The following is a 19,768-nucleotide window of genomic DNA, read 5'->3' as shown; positions in this document are numbered from 1 at the left end:
GGAAATGAGAAACATGCGTTTTCCACCTGTAATACAAAATAATAAACTCGTTTAAACTATTTTGACATTGAATTACTATTCGAATTTAATTTATTAGTTGAAGTTGAACAAGAAAGTTCAGAAGAAAAAGAAGAAGAAAAGTTAAAAGAAATCAATTTTTTAATTGGATATTTTATAATGATACACATCTATCATTACATAAGTGACATAATATAGCTGCAATATATGGATTAAAGGAGAGAAACTTACGATGGATAAAATATAGTAACTAACATGGTTAAATCAACTATGAATACCTAAGCAGTGTGGCATAAAACATAAGTTATAATTTGTATTCATCTTCACTTCTAACTATCTAACTAATTAATCTAATAGCATTTCTCTAGTAATTTAATCTAATACAGTATATTATGCAGTATTTCTCTCCTATCAATTGAGCTATATAAATAAAAAATAATCTTTTAGAAAAAGTGTTTTTTTTTTTTTTTTTTTTTAGAAATTTGCAAAGTAATACCTACTTTTTGCAAATTTTCTAAAAGGTTTCTACTTCGCTTTACATCAAGCATAACAGGGTATCTTTTACTGACACAAGTCGTGTAAAACGGCTGTGTAAATTAACTTTTCAAGAAATTCTTAATCAAGATATGTATCAAGATATTCTTAACAATATGTTATATATAGTTGATTAAACATTAATTTTATTGTTTTAAATAGTGTTTGATAAATTAAATATATCATTGAAATTAGCATTCCAACTTGTTTATATTGTAAATTTCTCCTCTTATTAATCTAACGCTATGGTCTTTTGTTTACATAACATATACGAGTAGTTTTAAAAATGTATTACAAAGTGTTTAAAAACCCAATTTGTTGCTATTTTGGATTTCTCATCTTATTTATTAATCTCAAGGCAGAGGGTTTTGTTTACATAAAAAGTAGTTAAACAATTAAGTTATAATTGGGGCAACATTGTAAACCTTTTCTGCCACAAAAAAGAAGCGTATTGTCAGAGAATATCAATTTAACAGCTAAAGTCGAGCCTAGAAATAAGATCTTCTGCACTAAAAGCAGCTTCAGTAAGCGAAAACTCAATTTAATCTGTTTTGCCTTAGTACAACTCTCCTTCAATAATCCAATTTCCTAAGCCTCTTATTGATTGCGTTGCAGGGGGATAACGGAGAGTTCGTGTATCACCTGGTGGACCCCAGTCAAGCCTTCAGTATCGATGGACGCACAGGCTGGCTGACTGTGCGCAACCAGGCGAAGCTGGACCGTGAGCAGAGGCCTGCCTTGTCCATGCGTGTCCTGGCCCGCGAGAAATTACCCAGTGTCGTCACTCCCCCCAGGTCTGCTCCTTCTCCTGTGTCCTTTCAGAATAGTGTAGAAATAGAATACTTTGTTAGTACATAGAAGAGCGTGTAGATGAAATCAGAAATATATTAGCCTTTTAGACTCACAATAACAAGAGACAAAAGCTATAATAAACGATTTCAATAAATAACCCCTCAATGAAAACTTAAAACTGTAATACGATTTCGGACATTTTCCATCATAGTTACATGTTTCAAGAAGTATAGCACTACGTGTACAGGATTGAAGTCACCAACTTCCTCAGGTGTCAACGTAATACACAAGCACTTAAAACTTAAAATGTGCTGCAATGGACTTCAATAAATAAAAATGATAATACCTGACTGGTACACCAACAGCATGAAGTTCATGCTGGAGAAAATGAATCCAATTAATGTCACTGCACTGGATTCAAGAGCACAAACAACATGTCAACACGCACCAGTGAAAGTGGGACACGGGCTCAAATCTTGATGAGACAATGAGACTGCCACTTCACCTTGATTACACTATATTATTGTATTTTGTAGTCTAGATTTCTCTGATGCGAAACGATGTAAAGGTTCGTTTTGAGCTTCTACGTCGCCGACTTTTTCGATCTCTTCAGACGGACCCCCCCCCAAACCAGATTCCAGGAGTCAAGCCTGAAACAGCGTCATATACGAGATGCTGCAATGAGGAAGGTGAACTGGAGATACACTTACCATTCAGTTTAAAGCTACGTTATGTGTAGAAAACCCGGTTGCTCCATTGTGCTTAGAGATCGTTTCATAAACATCGTAGTGCACTCAATTGTGCACCTGATGAGACAATGAGACTGTCACTTCACCTAGATTACCCTATATTATTAAATTTGTTAGTTTAGGTGTTTTTGATGTCAAAAGAATGTAAAAGTTCGTGTAAAGCTAATCTTCTTCTTCACTGACTTTCGACCTCTTCAGACGAAAATGACTCCAGATTCCAGGACTCAAGTATGAGGCAGCGTCAGATACCAAACACTGCAATAAGAGTAAGGTGATCTGGAGCTAAATTCATTACATAATGAATAACATTCATACCGTGTTATATATTTTGTAACGTATAATTATGGGTAATGTCCGAAATCTTATTATTCTTTCAAAACCTTTAATGTCAATAACAAACTTTAAACAAAGAAAATATGTGCTTTTATAATGTATTCAAATACTCCAATAAACATAACCAATGCATTAACTACTCATTTCGGATCATCCGTATTAAATGTCTGTAGTTAGTTATTGGAACTTTGTGGATAGGATTTTATGAAATCCACAGGATAACGCTAATATAACACCTCATTAAAATATTTATCGTAATTTTGATGAAGTCTTGTAACATTTCCTGATCAAACTTAATCAACTACTTAATTTAACCATGTAACTCGATCGAGATTGATTAAGCCATCTGATTGGCGTTTAATATTTATCATCGACCTTGAACAAACTTGATTGGACGAACAAAGGTTGATTAAAACTGACCATGCTTTGATAGGGTTTGATACAATTGGTCAGTTCTGATAAAAGATTTTCAGGACATTTATTTCTTGACGTACAGTATTACTTGGTCCAGGTTTAGAACACATATTTTATGCCTTTTATTGAATTGTGAGGTAGGAAGAGTATATTGTAGTTTAAATATTCTATGGATCTATTGCATAAATTATCTTAAAATTTATCTATAATTATTTATCTTAAAAAACTTATCTTATACTATCTTAAGAAACATTGTTAAATTTTGTTATGAAAATCTTAAAGTTCGGTGTACGTCCATTCGTGGTACCAAACATTACATAGACATTAGGAAATAGAAAAAGTAATTTATATTAAAATACCGATCTGATAATTGTCTTAATTACCCATTAACTTTAGAAATAATTAGTTCTAACAAGGCAAACATTCTTTGTTGATGTTTATTACTTACGATGGATGATATGAAAGGATTTATGATCATGTTTACAAACATGTTGCAATAATAGAACAGTGCTTTTCGAGAGCTAGAATCCTTTTAAGTTATCAATCTTAAGACACAAGTAAAGCGTGGCATAAAGAAAAAAAAAAAAACAAGTAAGAATACATAAAACATTATAATAAATACGGCAAATCATATGAAGTGAATATAGTTTATTAAGTGATACATTTACATACCATACTCATACTCAGTTTTTAGTGGTTTTACTCATACATTTAATGGCTGTCTGTATTTTAAATCCTATCAACCTCATCATAACTGTACCAAGATCGCATAATATGGTACAATACTTAATCTCACAAGAAATGTTCAAGAAGGTGTACCCAACGGTAGCCAGGAGGACGAATCCCCGAAGTTTTGAAATGTAACTATATTGAAGAGAAATCAATTTGCATCCAAGAAACGTGTTTCTTCTTCATTTGTAAATAACGCTTCCTAGTTTAAGCTATACATTGCAGCAATAAAACAAAAGTATCTGGCATGCAAAGCAATGATATTGTAAATACTCGTAAATAACTTTACTTCACACCCCTCGCAAGAAATTCGGATGCGCGCTTGTTCAGTCTGTACCATCATTTACTAGAAATATAATTTAAATTTCAAGAAACATGTCGAACTTAGTCTTGCATGCTGAACTGATTGAAATCTCCATCAGAAAAATACAGTTAAAAGAACTACATGGCAGATAGGATTCCCAGTGTAAAACATATCTTTTAAAACAAAAAATTTAATTTGTTCACATCCTGTTTGTGCAGTGACGCATTTGTGTCCGTGGAAGTAACCTTGCTGGACGCCAACGACAACAATCCCGTGTTTGTGCCCAGCAACCTGTACGAGTTTTCTACAACGCCCAATGTCCCCGTCGGCTTTAAAGTTGGAAAGGTTAGTATATTCATTTTTAGTATATTAGTACCAAATGGCTGTATTTGTTTGTTTGAAAAGGTTAATAATAAACCAATATGCCGCATAATAAAGGACTCGAAACGAACGTTTCTACCGAAATGACCATCACTTTTTTCTAGCATTTGTGAAAATTGAAAGCTTTGTGTCCCTTTTTCGTGCTTATTATTGGTTTAAAATTTCTAGTTATGCTAATGAAAGGAACATAGCAGGTTATGAGGCTGACTGGTAGTGGTGGTTGCATGTTGTACCTAACCTTACATCTGACAAAATTGTAACTTTCCCGCTCTTTGGTCTTTTGATCCCAACTTCAGTAGAGTTCTTCCTTGGACCAAGAGGATCAGTTCCAGGATTCATGTTTCTAGGACTCGACTTTTAAGAAGAACCAGTCGTGTGCTTAATAAGAAGACTTTCACACGCCAGGCTTCGGATCAGCATGAGATGCTTCGCATTTGCCCACAGCGGACCATGTTCAGTTCCTGGGTACAAAAAGGAAACCTGTTTTCGTCACAACTGGTGGGAGAGACTCTGCTACACGTTCAGCGAACTTTGTAGCGAATAACTCTAAATTTATAAACACGTTTTAATGCCATACAAATAAATTGTACAATCAAAAATTTTACCAGAACATTTCTCCTTATTTCTTCTGCTGTGCGTCTATCTAGATTATGTAGGACTATATTTTCTATAATAGGTTGTTTCCTCTGTATTTATATAAGATCTATGTAACATACTCTACAGCTTCACCGGTTATAAAAAGGCTGGTTATGAATGACCGGTTTCAAATAGGTCTGGTTATACAAAAAGTGTGTTTCCTCGACGTTCTTTAGAGTCATATCTGTTGTTTCCTTCAGCCTTTTCCCATCATGGTAAACCCAGCATACGCGATCTTTCTGCTCAGATATTTTTACTTCTAATATCTACTTTCGAATGTCTTTGATGCCTTATACAGCTTTTCTCCAGACTCTGTATCGCTGGATACCGTAGTAAAGGATTTAGTAATATACTATGAAATGTAACAACAATAATGCATTTTACTGCAGTTTGACAGAACTGTATAATTAATCTCCATCCAGTCAACCACTAAAGGATAAAATAAAAGTTGACGTACACTATTTAAATGTTATTACACGAGGACTGTTTAAAAATTAAATCTAATTATGTGGTGATACAGGTGGAGGCAACAGATCCTGACCTAGGTCGGAATGGTATGGTGCTGTATCAGCTCCAGCGCAGCAACACCTCCGGTACCCACACCTCTCAGCTGACAGTGGACGCTCAGTCCGGCCACGTGCTCGTGAGTGACGTGCCGCTCGTGCTGGGCAAACACACTCTATTCGTGGAGGCCTCAGACCAACCCGCCAACCCCAGCGAGAGACGCTTCTCCCTGGCTGTGGTCACTGTGCTTGTTGAGCCAGGTCAGTGTCCATTCTACTGTTCAATCGTGAGTCGGAAATTAAACTGTCTACGAAACGTTACCAAACGGTTGGTTTTTTAATGATTCTTTACGCCTTCACTATAGGAGCTGCTGAAATGGCTACTAATTCTTAGCAGGGTAGGTGGAAATAACAACTTGAGATGCTAACAGGCATAAGTACGTCTTTTAAGGTTAACTCGAATGAGTTCCTGCCCTGTTACTAACTGAGGAGGTAACTTTCAAAAGGGATCTTGTCACAGTAATCCCATTTTTCGGTAGGGCCAACAAATGTGTAACTTAATAACTACACAACATTTTAGATTAAACTTAGTGTTACTACAACCTGCTCTTTCTTAACAACGTTATTATTAAAACGAGTAATGAAAGACCACCGTAGCGAGATGTCACAGGTTCGATTTCCGAGGAGGTCAATAGAAATTTGCAAGTGGGGTATGACACCTTAACAATCTTTCGGTATAATTAAATTAAAATGCAATTAGAAAGAACTCCTTTACAAATCAATGCAAATCCAACCACAGAGCACTAAATATGCATGGATGTGAACCCCAATACACTGAATAAAGCAGGAATCCTGCATCCTGGTACGGCAAGATCTCTCGGTATCTCGTCGTAGTTTTGAGACTAAATAATTATATAACAAAGCGTTAATCACTTGGAGTTATAACTGATTATTGATTTATTACTGCCGTTATATAGTTACTTTAATCTTACCGAACTTGAATTATATATATTATTTACGTCAAGTATTAATCCCATTTCAATGTTATTGGTAATTAAAAAAAATAATATTGTGACATATTTCTGTCATTTTTAGTCACATTATTCATCTTATTGTTTAAATTTGTTCTATTTTTTACTTTTATAAATATCAATTTTTATACAATTGTAACCTATATATACACACGTACATACATATTTATTAAACTTTATGATGGTTAATCTATAACATGGAAGGAAATAACGATTCACACATAATGCAAAGTTTAGTAATACTAGTTTATTAAAGCTGGCGGCTCGGAACGGGGACAGAAAGAGTGAGAAATCTGCCACCTTGGTCTGTCAACCAGCTAAAACCAAGTCAACATCCTTTATGCGCACTCTATATTTAGACCTTTGTACTAACAATTGATTCCTACAGGTTTATAGGGAATTTTAACAATAGGGATTCCGGTTTTTGCCATATCAGTAAGCTGCTAAATCCAGTTTCGAATGCAATTCCTTGTAAAGAATAACAGTGTGTGGCAAGTTTACAAATTTCGATGTCATCGAATGGCTTAGTGACACAGAGATCGTAAAGTGTTCTAGTCTATAAAACGAGACGAAACATGTGCCAACTTCATGACAGACCGGGTATATACCCCAGTATATAGTATAAGTGACTGTCCACCGCAGGCAATGTGTTAACAATCTTATAATATATAAATCATTTGAAGTTTTATTCAACCAAAACAAATATTTCAATGAAAATGAGGTTCACTAAATAAAGGGAATGCTTTATCTGCGTCTTTACTTTGAAGTTATTCTAAAATCTTTGATCCAGTTTCCCCCTAATTCTTCCATGTAATAAGTGATACTTTTTTTACTATAAGCAAATCTTCTCAGTATCTTTTTCAGATATTTATATATGTTCCGCGTTTGTAATTGACATCCTTTGGAATTTCATCAAAAACCTTATTTGTGGAGGTTAAAAGTTAAGAAGAAAAAACTGGATGGGAATAAGTAATATGATGTATACTTATAACTGCTTATTACATCTTGATATTGAATCCTAGTAAAGAAATATTGTAATAACCATGAATTAAACAAATCATTTACGTAACCTTTGTTGCAGCCAAGAAGGATGTCCTGCCAGATTTTGTTGGTGCTCCATACGAGTTCTGGGTGGGCAGTGATGTCCCGGTGGGTACGAGTGTAGGACAGATCAGAGTGACGGAGGCAGTCAGCAAGCGGAAAGTCCTATATGACCTACTTCATAGTTACCATGAGGGAGGTAAGTCGCGTTGAAAAGTATGCTAAACATTACAGTCATGGAATTTAACAGTCATGTTTTTAAAGAGACTGATACCTTTGTACTAGCTACTATTGATATTCACTTTTTGGAAGTTGACTTCTTATTAGGTATCTCTTTAAAAGTTTCTTTTTGGTACTACTGGTATTCAAAATTTTAAATTAACTTAAACTCCAAGAAATATTGTCCTTCATATTTGTTATATGAATATCTATAACTTAACGTTTGAATTTAATTCATTAAAGTGAGTTTATATGTCAATATTCAATTTTCTGCAATGTGGCATTAATGAGGGTTCGTCTTGAAAAGATTAACGGAAAAATACTGGAAAAACATTTCTAATAAACTTTAGACAATTTTATTTCTACTGTAATAAGGTAACGTGTTTGATAAGAACTGTGCTGGAGACTTCATTGCAAGAAAGACGAGATGATCTTCTGTGATTTTCTCATCGGTACTTTTGCTTAGAAATAGAAAACTAACACTAAAGGAAAATGCAGTTTACCGATTGTGTGCCCACAGTCCCGTTCGCAGTTGAGGAGAGGTCAGGAACCATCACTGTCGTTGACGACATGAGCAATTACGACAGACTCTTGTACGACTTTGAGGCTGTCGTCACTGATGAGGATGATATCACTCTTATCACTAACGTCACTGTCCACGTTGTTCATTCTGACTCTGCCTTCTCCGCCAAGTAAGTTCTGTAATAGGCTAATTATATAAAGAAAATGAGGCTGTCAATCTAAAATAACACCCACTGAGTCCAATGCTGTCGCTTTCCAATTACTATAACTTTAGACGTAGTATACAAATTTTCACTTTCATTAGGTACTTGAAATGTTGCTTGCTTCTTTTAAGTATAACTCACAAAGTTCCATCGTAACTCATCAGCAAGATATTGATGTATTAGATTAAAAAGCTAAATAAATAGGTCCTCAATACTGCTGTGTTTTAAAGTCTAGTTGATTTAGGTATTTTGAAGGGTATAACCTATGGCTTAAGTCCTTTCACTGAGTTAAGACTTTAAAGCTTATTTCATTAAGATATTTAAACTATTTTATAGATATATTGGTAAAAAAAAGCAGCTGAAGGTTTTGAAATACTTAATACCATCTGCAGTATATGAGGGAATGTTGGTGCTGTGGAGTATATTATAGAATTTCAAATTCACAAAATAATTCACTTTTGTTTCCAAGAGCTAATAGATTTTCAAACCTATCAGAAAACCTATCACATCCGTACTTAGGTATTTCATGAGATCTTTCAGAATTTGAAATGAGAACCTCTTGCATTAAATCTTATTAGGTGGTTGTCTACAACTAGATTTAAAATACCCAAATGAAATAAAATAATATTTTCTAAGACTAATTGTTTTTCTATAATTAAATGTTTTTGGCTTCAGTCATAGAGTTGTATTATTCAAATTTTGACATGAATATGATATTAATAAGAGAAGTACCTGTTTGGGTTAGAAGGATCTTTGGATTTTTCAAATGTTTTCAAAATATTTTTGTATACCAAATAAGCCGTTATGGCTTAATAAAACTGATTATTTTGGCAGTAAATAGTGGGATTTAAATATAGAATAACAAAATATTATTTAACACGCCATGAGATTTCATACCACAGTACACCAATTCTGTGATAGTAAACATTTCTGTATGACGTTTATGTTACTGTGAATTTTTCTAAAAACAATTGTACTTATAAAACTACCTATTAGTATTATTCATGGTAACTACAATTTTTAAAATTAAATAAATGTTTTTAAATAAATAAAAACAAGTAGTCGGCGAAAAACTAACATTGAAAGATAATAACTCTTTCGGATATGAATAAAATCTCAGGGTTTAAACATTGGAAATCCACTCACTGTCTTAAGACCTAATCTTGTAATCTTATCTTTATGAGAACGAGGCAGATTATGACATGGAATAATGTTTGATAACACTGATGGTGTGGTAGTGTTTTGGTTTATCAGTGTCTGTTTGTTTGGATGTAGTCAACAATCACAATTTCAAAAACTTCCAGTGATGCATAAAGAGTTTAATGTGAGTTCTGTGGTTAACCTGGAATTTCAGAGTCAAGATCAACAAATAGACTCAAGGTCAGATGAGTTTAAGAAGATAGTGGGGACAAAACTGTTTGTTGATAAGACTTTACTGATTAGAGAGATATTTTGTTATAACTCACTGATAATAGCAGCACCGAGATATTTTGGTAAAACTCTGAATATCAACATGATTAGGTTGTTTTTAGACAAAAACCAAAATAGAAGTGAAGTGAAACGTGTTTTTCAAGGCACAAAAGTGTGGTCGCATCATAATTTTATCAGTAAGCATTTTTGTTCCTATCCTCTCATATTTTGCAGTTTTCGCGCAATAACCGAAGTTTTATGTTTAAAAACAATGGTGAATACTTTCCGAAGAATTTTGTTGGAACTATTTTACAAAAACTTTTACCTGAACCACAGCAATAAATTAAATGAGGAGCAGAAAAGTACTTTTCGTCGGTACATAAAACAGCATAGAGATCTCAGTACAGATGAGGTTGCAAAGGGTATAAGGGTTTTGGCTAATTTTATGTGCTTACATTATGGAAAGAAAGTTACTATTTTGATTGATGATTATGATGATATTGTGTTACAAAATGTATTTGATCAACATTACAAACCTAGAACAAAAGAAAACGAGCAAATACAAATTACTAAGGATATTTTTGGTTTCCTTACAAATGTTCTTGCCCACATTTTGCAAGACAGTTATCACATAGAAAGAATTATCATGACTGGAATAATGAATTTGGAAGTTGGTAACAAATATGATGTCAGCCTGAAAAATGTTGCATTCATGCAAAACAACAGGTTTGGAAAATATTTCGGTTTTACAGAAGAAGAAGTGGTGGAGCTTATCTTCAAATTTGGTTTGGATCGTGATGAAAGGTTGGAATTGACGGAGTGGTTTGATGGTTATTTTTCTGCAGACAGAAAAACAAAAGTATACAACACGTTGTCTATTTCTGAATTTATCATGTCAAGGATAGGTTCAGGTTTTTGGACTGAAACAAAACCATTCAGAACTTTGGGTATTCTACCTTTATTGGACAATCCTAACATTTTGGATAAGCTGGTATTATTGTCAAATAAGTCAGAAATTACCATTTACATGAAAGAGGCTTTTACTGTAGAAGATGTTATAGTTTTGAAGAGAACTGCAGAGAACTGGTGGGATGAAAAAACCAACACTGATTTATTTTTTCAACTTCTTGTCCAAATGGGATACTTAACCTACAGCTATTGGGATTTAAAACGTGTTGAAGATAAGATAGCATTGAAAATACCAAATGAAGAGATTCGGAAGGAGTTTGTATCATTTTTGCATGAATACTTTGACCTAAAAGCAATTAAGAGACCTGATATATTAGAGGAATAAATGTTTGATTTATTTTGTTATTGAGGTACTGTGATATATTTAATAGTTGTATAATGCAGGAAGGTAAAAACTGAAACATTCATCTCTTAACTCTAATGTCTAATCTCACAGCTCTTAAAATATATTTTACCTTGCGAGAATTCATAAAAGCAAACACAAGGAATGAACAATACTAATAAACCCAAATTAATATAGTTTTTGGTTTACAACGTCCAAAAATACATTTTTTAGATGGAATTGAAGTTGCTACTATTTTGCTACTATTTTGGCCAATCAACTAAATCTTTTTGCTCAATTACTTGATTTAATGTTTATCTGTTCTTACCATACAAATGCATTTTAGAGCGTTTAAAACAATTTTTGTGTTTTTTAATTTTAAAAAAAATATTCATAGTTATGAAATTAAGTCGAAATTTATAACAGTTTTTGTAAGCTTGTTTCAAAAAGTTTTTGAGGTAACAAGCCCATTTATTTCCGAAAGGGAATTGATAAACTATAATTTTTAATTGCTTTACACAAGCTTTCAAATAATAAGGCAACGCTCAACGTGTCCTTGAACAATTATGAGGTGGAAGGGTGTGAAACAGGAATTCACACATTATCTGGAACAGACAGAACCCAATTTTGAGGTACGTACTGAATAACCATAAAAACTATTGGAACGTACAATGGCAGACTAGCTTATGGCGTATGTAGTGGCGAACCGCTTATCGCCAGATAACCAAGCAAAGCAACGAGGGTGTTTGCTCCTTGAATGGTAGCCGCCGAGCGATTCTGTCCTCGAAAATGGTTCGTCTACCTCGCCACTGGTGATGGGTTTGAAAGTAACTAACTATTAAGCATTATAGACGTATTTTACCTTTTCGCTTTTTTTGTAACCTCAGGCGTCGAATCAACAATCGTTACATTTTAGCATCTTGTTATACCTTATTACTTCTGAAAAATATTAATTACAGGACCTTACTTATTCAAAGAACTTGTTATCCAAGCAACTTTTGAGTCTTATAGTTTGGTTATTGCATTTTTTTAAACATATTGTTTCGGAAATGTATGAAAATAAAAAACTAATGCCTGCTGCTTTGATGTGTGGACAATTTTAGAAGGAAATATTATTTATTGTTGTCCCTTTAAATATATGAAGTGTGCCACACTATTCATTCTTCATACAGAGAGTAGTAGCAAAGTAAAATCATAAGCATAAGTTATTATGGTATTATTAGGTTTTTCAGGGGTCCATCCTATGACCTCTTCTTTTTTTCTATAGATAAAAGCTATTCACGGCTAAAAGATGACGCACATTATAAAATATAAAAAAATGAGTAAGAGTAACCTAAAAATAAAATTAGGTCGGGATTTGTCTGTATAAATGAACCACAACAAACGAAGTCTAAATGTTAATTTCATTCGTATTACGGCAGTAATAAACTACATTGATGCTTTTAATAAGTAAACATCCGCAGTATATTAATTCTACATATCTTCAAGATTTTTAGAAAAATATTGCTTTATTATAGATGAAAACTCATTACGAATTTCATTAGTAGGTATTTTTAGAAAAATCGATGATTTTGATAAATCTTCCCTTGGTATTTCGTAGGTCAAATATCCAACTTGCAAGAGAAATAAAAAGAAAATATCAAAATCAATTCTGTTATCCCACTGTCTATTAATTATTTTCTTCAAATCTTCTACATCTTTGATTGTAAATGTCTCCTTCTTTTTAATACTTACTGGACCTGTAGACTGAACCAATCTCACCAAAGTCGTTTGCACCACACTGTTGTCCATCAGAGGTAGAACTATATCCCTAATGGGAAACGACTTCACCCAATACTCAAAAGCCAGGTTGTGTTGGAAATATCTTGCCACTGACAATGGATTGAAAATATGCGATCCATATCTAGGACCGGAATATCCATTATACCATTTATGGACTTCATTCTGTTGGTAACTGTTGAGTCCAAATTTTTCCATTAGCCGTTGAACTTCATGTTGTGTAAACCCGTAAAACTTCACGAACTCTTTATGCAGTGCAAATCCGATGTTTACAAATTTTGAAGTCTGAAAATGTGTAGTCAATGTGCCTGTTATAAATGCTCTCTCAATGTCGTTGTTGTTATTAAAAGTTGCGATCAATAAATCCTTCTGAAAGTTAAAAGTGTCTCTTGTAATATCAAAGCATTTATCTCCTGTTTCTGATGTGGAATTGTCAGTATTAAAAATACTATTGACAATAATTGCATCATACTCATCTATCAGAACAACAACCTTTCTATCGTGATGTATTCGAAGAAGCTGGGATATAAATCGGAGTCCGTTTACAATTTTAAACTTTTCCAACTCATCATTTCCATCTATGTAAATATTAAACTCTTCCCTTTGCTCATCGGTCAGTGCAGGACTATACCGCAAGTAATCATGCTCAATGAATATCCCGTATAGTACTTGTCTATAGTAACTGACCAGAGTGTCTTCACAAATCACCTCTAGTCCTGCGTCAAAGTTACAGTACAGAACTGGATGGCTGGTCATGTGGTTCTCAACAAACTCCTCATCCGCGAAAATGTCTGTGCCTTGAAACACTTCTCTGACCTCACTTCTGTTTTGGTCGTTCCTAAGAAATAGACTTATCATATCAAAATTTACAGATTTCCCGAAGTGTCTCGGTGCTGTTATTAGTAAAAAGCGGTGATTGAATATTTCCTTGATCAGCAGAGTTTTGTCCACAAAGGTTTTTGATTCCCGTACGTCTCGAAAATCTTCCAAACCAATTTCTTGCTGAGTACAAGAAACCTTTAATTGAACAATCAGTACGCACAAGAAAAACACCACTGTTGTAAACTGAAGCATTAAATGCTGGACCTATTCCTTGTTCAAATTGATATGCGAAGCACAAACAAACAAGTTTTTATAGTTGGGTTTTTAATTAAGCGTTTAAAGTAATATTTTAACAGTTAGGCTTATCAGTAATCATGTGAAGCATTATGTTCAAATCGCATTACAATAGATAAGGCATGTAATCTAATGTTTACTGACAAGTTAAACTGGTTCTTATCATAACAAAAATTCCGTTATAACTTTGAAAATATTTGTACTGAGCCGTACTAACAACGTATATTTGTTTATTTATTTATATTGTACAGCAAATCTATTATATAAATTCACTAACTTATTCAATACGTGTAGACACCTGAATATTTGTATTCACACCGCTCCAAAACATTACTTAAACAATTAAATTCTTGAAACATTTTGACCTCACTGTGGACATCTTAAAAAATGTTGAAACGAAGGAAGAACAGAAGCTAATAAAAAATAAATAGTTCATAAGAAATTATATGTACTTTTAAAATTATATCGTAAAACTGTGAGGTATTGTACTGTACCTTAGAGTTTTTAGGATTTAGTAATTAAATTAACTCTTCGGTTACCACAAAATTTTAAACTTTGTTTTTTAAATTATGCCTATAGCATCTACCAGCTGCTTATTTTTTTCTTGGATTGTAGTTTTTGTGCTCGTATCCCTCTGAAAACTACCCCAATGAATACTAATTTATATTCCAAATTAATTGCTTGAAATATCCAGTTATGGATTTACTGGCTTGGAAAGAAGTTCTCTCATATACCAGATTTTTTTTATTTATCATTGGAATCCTAAAAGGAGCACTGACAATCTTTTATGGTTCTAAAGTAGTTTAAGAAAATTAAAGTGTTACGGTGCTACTATACCTATATGGCTATAGTATGTTTTAAGTCCTGTTATTTTTTTCTCAAAAAAAAAAAAACAACAGGTGGTGCTGAAATATTTTACACTTAAAGGCTGGTATGTTTTGAAGCAGTGAAAGCAAAATAAATGTTATAAGAGTTTTAGAAAATTTGATATAATGTATAAAAAAAACCAGGATTTTCTTATACATAATTAAAAAAATTCATACCATAAAAATATTTTTGACGTTTAACTAAAAGTGGAAAAGTTGTTTTAAGTGTGTAGGAACTATAAACAGTAAAAGATAGTCCAAAATAAAATATGCATAGTGAGCTTTTATGATAAAAGTAATTGAGATTTACATGATCCTACATTCGTATATAGAGCGTCCAATAACAACAGCCCACTCCTCGTCATGTTACTCTGCTTCATAGTTTAGGAACAATTATTTCTGAAAACATATGATTTATTAACCTGAAACTTTGACTGTTTATAGTTTTTTATTATATATAATTATATATATATATATATATATATATATATATATATATATATATATATATATATACATACATACATATATTCACAGAAAAATATTTTTTTATTTTTAAGATAGTACAAAATTAAATATGCATAGTCATAGCTTTTATGATAAAAGTTATTAAGACATAAATTAACCTACATTCGTATATATATATATATATATATATATATATATATATATATATATATATATATAGTTAACCTTTTAACTGACGGTATTAGAAATTGTAGACGAGAGAGTAGTAATTAATTTGATTGTAGTTAAACTGTGGTATAAGAATAGAAACTAAAGGCCTTAAACAAGGTTTGACTTCAGCATGTTGATATTACCCAACAAAATTGAATATGAAGTAAAATGTTAACATTCAACGTGATTTACTGTTCCAGCAGTAACAACGAACCAATTGTGATGAAGTTCAGTGTACGAGAGAACCTTTCCGGAGCTCTGGTAGGTCAGCTGATCCCTTTGCGTAACAACTCCGCAGAGCCCAGCGCCTGGAAAGGGGTGAAGTTCATGATCGTCAGCGAGCCCCAGGTGACGGAGCAGTTCGCGATATCACAAGACGGTACAGTCTACACGCAGAAAGGTCTGGACCGTGAGCTCAAGGAGTCGTACCAGCTCAGCGTGATAGCGGAGAGTGGCCGTGGTGTTATCGCTCATAGAGGCTTTTATCAGGTTTGTTGTAATACAGAGAGTTACAAAGTTTTCAAATTTTAAAAAGGTGCAAATTTTACTTTAATTAATTTATTGAAAGAATCAACATTTAGAGTTATAATATACAATAATACACCTTTTGATTGATATTATTGTGTACAATGTAAATTTCGAATTCTCTAGGATACTTTCGAGGCTACATCTCTAATAATAATAATAATAAGAATAATTTAAGGTCATGTTGTTTGTTGGAGATAATGTTAGGAAGTTGGATTTTATACCAAAATTATCATTAGCATTATCACAAAAGTAAAGAATTTTGTTTTTGTCATGGCTCACTCATCTTCTGAATGTAAATGTGCCCGTATATAGTAATTTGTAGAGAATTTCTTTTAAATATATTTTTAAAAGTGTTAAACAATTTTTATTTGTACGTTAATAAGTAAGTGATATCTTGGGATTTTTCGTTTTTTTCAAATTAAACTGTCCAAACTTTGAAAACAGAAAATGTCTTAGAGAAGTAACAAGCCAATTTTATTTCTTACTATTTAAAGAAACATAATAATGTCTAACCTGTAGGTTTAGTTTTGTAAAATCAATAAAAATAAATTTCTTTTACAACCATGGCTTTTGCAAATACTCTTAACTTTAAGCAACTAAAAGTTACAAGAATAAAATAACACAACTGCATAAGCCTAGTAGTGCTACGCACAACATTCACGGTTATAGCTATTTTCGGGTTTTCTTGGTGTCTTCGTATTTATTTTGCAATAATTGCAAAGAAATGTTTTATTTATAGGTACACGTTGAGGTTGAAGATGAGAACGACAATGCTCCCATGTTTGTGAAGCCCTGGTACTCTGGACACATCAGAGAGGACTGTGGGAAGGGATGTCCTGTAGCGATGGAAGGTCCGATCACAGCGCGAGATGCAGACGTTGGGATCAACGCAAAGTTCCATCTGACACTCCGTGGAGAAGACAGTAACATGTTTGCCCTGGAGCCGAGTGGGCTGGTGATTCTTGTGGGGAAGGTGGACAGGGAGGTTAAGGACAAACATGTTCTCAGGGTCGTCGCCACTGATAAAGGTACAGACATAATTACGGCGTTCAACAGGTGAAATCTTTAATAAGTACTAAAATTACTTATTACTAAGTCTAAGAAATAAAAACAACGCAATACACTGTTTTGCTGTTAAAATATAATTTAACAGTAATTATGCAAAAATAGTTATTTTATACAAGTTACGATGTTTTATATACAAATCATCATTTATCGAAGTTTAACATAGTATAGAACTATGTGTGGTCATGATTATTGCAAAATAATTGGACACAAGTTGTATAGTGAAAGTAATTAGGAAAGGATAATTGAGTATCATCATATTTTTGTTTTCATAAAGATGATAGGGAGTAAACAGAACTATCATAGGATGGCACTTAACATCATTAAGTATAAAAAATCCCAAATAAACCAAATAGTGCCCATATACAAGACATTGCAATGCGAGATTTCCGCATTAGTTGATAACAATAAATTGTTTGGATCACTATAGATATAACTGCATTTTTATGCAAAGATATATATCAATATATTTGTAATAATATACTTAAGTACTTTATAACCAATTATTGCTTTTAAATTATAAAAGTTCAATACAAACACATAAGCTCATACAAGTTTTGGATAATGTTTTTCCAGTGAATAAAAAACACTTTTAAATGAAATATTTTTACAAGGAAATATTCATTCCTTTGTTATCCTTTTATATGCAGTAAAATTTCATTTGAATTAGCTTATTTTTATTATAGTTTTTGTATTTCGACCAAAACATAGATTTGTGATAACAATTATTTAATTAAAAGCAAATGAATATAATTTAGTAACTAAACTTGAATGTAAAATTGGGTCAATATGTATCTACTTTTTGTCTACTCATACTAACACTTAAAAATGCGTCTATGTACAACCAGGCATTTTCAAGAAACACATTTGTTGACTCCCTGCAATTACACAGAAAATGAAACTTGAGATTCTAGACCTTAAAAACAATCTTGTGTATTTTTTGGCACGGAGAAAAAATAAAACTATTAGATAACTGTAATAATATCGAAAATAATTTTGAAATTCTGTTGGGATCATAAAAAAATGTACATACACTACCAAAGCTATGAGCAGAGTAGTTTGGTGTAAAAAATTCATATTTCAGAGATCCTGGTTCATATTTATGGTTTGCTTTTTTAGGAAATTGTTATTGAATATACTTACCTAAATGGTAATAATATGGAAAGACACGACATTTTAAACTCTGCCTTATAAAGTAAGTCTTAGATATTAATGAAATATGAATTCACCACAAAATTCTTGGATAAAATATACTTCTAATTGTTCATTATGTTTGTAAATCTAATTTTATTGTTTCAGGAAACCTTAGTTCAGAAGTAGTGCTTACTATCCACGTGGATGATGTAAATGACAATCTTCCTCAATTCGTCCAAATGTGGGTTCATCCGAGCGAGATGGTGGAGATAGAGAACCCTGTGAGCAGTGCCTTGCTCATCGCTGTCGGAAATAAAACGATTATTGAGAGCAGCAGAAGTCTTCGGGACAAGGAAGTGTTGCCGGTGGTTTCAATCCCAGAAACACTAGCAGTAGGCTTCCCTGTCATTCGTCTATTGGCTACAGATAAAGACAACGGTGAAAATAGTTCAATAAGTTATAAATTGGTGAGCGAAACGTATATTCCGGAAATTACAATGGTCGCCCCCTACACGACCCATCACTTCACAGTCCACCCTACAACGTGTGAGGTGACTGTGTCCGGACTGCTCCCTCCTCAAACAGAGTTCAGGCTGAACATCACTGCCATGGACGGAGGAGGTCTAGAGACTAGCATCATTGCAAGGATATTCGTGAAGGATGTCAACAACAACTCACCAGTGTTCGAAAAGTCCCGATACTACTATGAAATCGTTGAGGGGGATTACGAGGGGAAATTACTTGGTCACGTGGTCGCTTCAGATCCTGATTTCGGTGAGAACGGAAATGTCTCTTATACTCTCTTACAAAAGCGGGACTCTTCGTCCAAACTTCCTTTCATGGTGTCTTTTGACGGAATCATAACGGTAGATGGGAAACTAGATCAAGAGTCTCAGTCGATGTACTTTTTCAGAATAATGGCTCAAGATCATGGGCCAGTGAACAGGAGGCTTCGTAGTACGGTGGATATTGAGGTGAAGGTTTTGGATCTGAATGACAACCCTCCTATGTTCTATGGTTATAGTAGAATAGTAAAAGCCAACTTGGAAGGTTCCTCAGACACTTTGTCAGTCCCCTTATACACGGGTTCAGTCACAGAGAACAGTCCGCCTGGGACACGAGTTGTTAAAGTCTCTGCGAACGATTCTGACTCGCTAATCAACGGTAACGGAATGCTCCTATTTCACATTCAGCATCTCAGCAACAGGCCGCAATTGTTTGCCGTCGACTCCAAGGACGGTACAGTCACCACCACAACCAGTCTTGACTATGAGAAGCAGGGCGTGTACAATGTGACCATCGTGGCCTCTGACCTCGGCCATCCCTCACTCAGCTCAACTGCTCTACTCATGGTCTCTGTCCTTGATGTCCCAGAACAAGTTGAGGAGGATATTCCCGGCCCGATCTTCACCCACAGATACTATGAACTTGAGGTAAGTTGTATTAAGTACATCAAAAATATTAATAGCCTGTACATTCTTGCCTTTTTAGA

At 33.6% G+C, this 19,768-nt stretch overlaps 3 protein-coding genes across 4 annotated transcripts in view; 2 read left to right on the top strand and 1 right to left on the bottom strand.

Annotated features, from left to right (window-relative positions):
* Nucleotides 1–19,768, top strand: part of LOC124362886 (cadherin-89D) — a 157,791-nt gene that overhangs the window by 119,093 nt on the left and 18,930 nt on the right. The window contains exons 10-17 of one of the 2 annotated variants that reach the window (XM_046817760.1): nt 1,168–1,346; nt 4,092–4,218; nt 5,411–5,654; nt 7,506–7,664; nt 8,205–8,376; nt 15,753–16,038; nt 16,817–17,105; nt 18,442–19,709. In XM_046817760.1, coding sequence (XP_046673716.1) covers nt 1,168–1,346; nt 4,092–4,218; nt 5,411–5,654; nt 7,506–7,664; nt 8,205–8,376; nt 15,753–16,038; nt 16,817–17,105; nt 18,442–19,709 — 2,724 coding nt within the window. Of the gene's footprint in view, nt 1–1,167; nt 1,347–4,091; nt 4,219–5,410; nt 5,655–7,505; nt 7,665–8,204; nt 8,377–15,749; nt 16,039–16,816; nt 17,106–18,441; nt 19,710–19,768 lie in introns of both variants that reach the window. The other variant, XM_046817759.1, reaches the window with a different exon arrangement.
* Nucleotides 9,509–11,133, top strand: LOC124362887. The gene has a single exon (XM_046817761.1). It carries the CDS (start codon nt 9,620–9,622, stop codon nt 11,111–11,113), a length of 1,494 nt encoding a protein of 497 aa, XP_046673717.1. The 5' UTR covers nt 9,509–9,619; the 3' UTR covers nt 11,114–11,133.
* Nucleotides 12,497–14,075, bottom strand: LOC124362888. Its single transcript, XM_046817762.1, has one exon. The coding sequence runs from the start codon at nt 13,961–13,963 to the stop codon at nt 12,584–12,586; it is 1,380 nt and encodes a 459-aa protein (XP_046673718.1). The 5' UTR covers nt 13,964–14,075; the 3' UTR covers nt 12,497–12,583.

Source organism: Homalodisca vitripennis, chromosome 5 (genome assembly GCF_021130785.1).
Source record: "Homalodisca vitripennis isolate AUS2020 chromosome 5, UT_GWSS_2.1, whole genome shotgun sequence".
NCBI classification, from domain to species: Eukaryota; Metazoa; Arthropoda; class Insecta; order Hemiptera; family Cicadellidae; genus Homalodisca; species Homalodisca vitripennis.
Note: the sequence above shows the minus strand (reverse complement) of the source record. Positions and strands in the feature narration are given on the sequence as shown.

What these genes read in the sequence shown, in the direction of transcription:
- LOC124362887 (XM_046817761.1), top strand. Translation starts at nt 9,620, where the DNA reads ATGTTTGATAACACTGATGGTGTGGTAGTGTTTTGGTTTATCAGTGTC.
- LOC124362888 (XM_046817762.1), bottom strand. Translation starts at nt 13,963, where the DNA reads ATGCTTCAGTTTACAACAGTGGTGTTTTTCTTGTGCGTACTGATTGTT.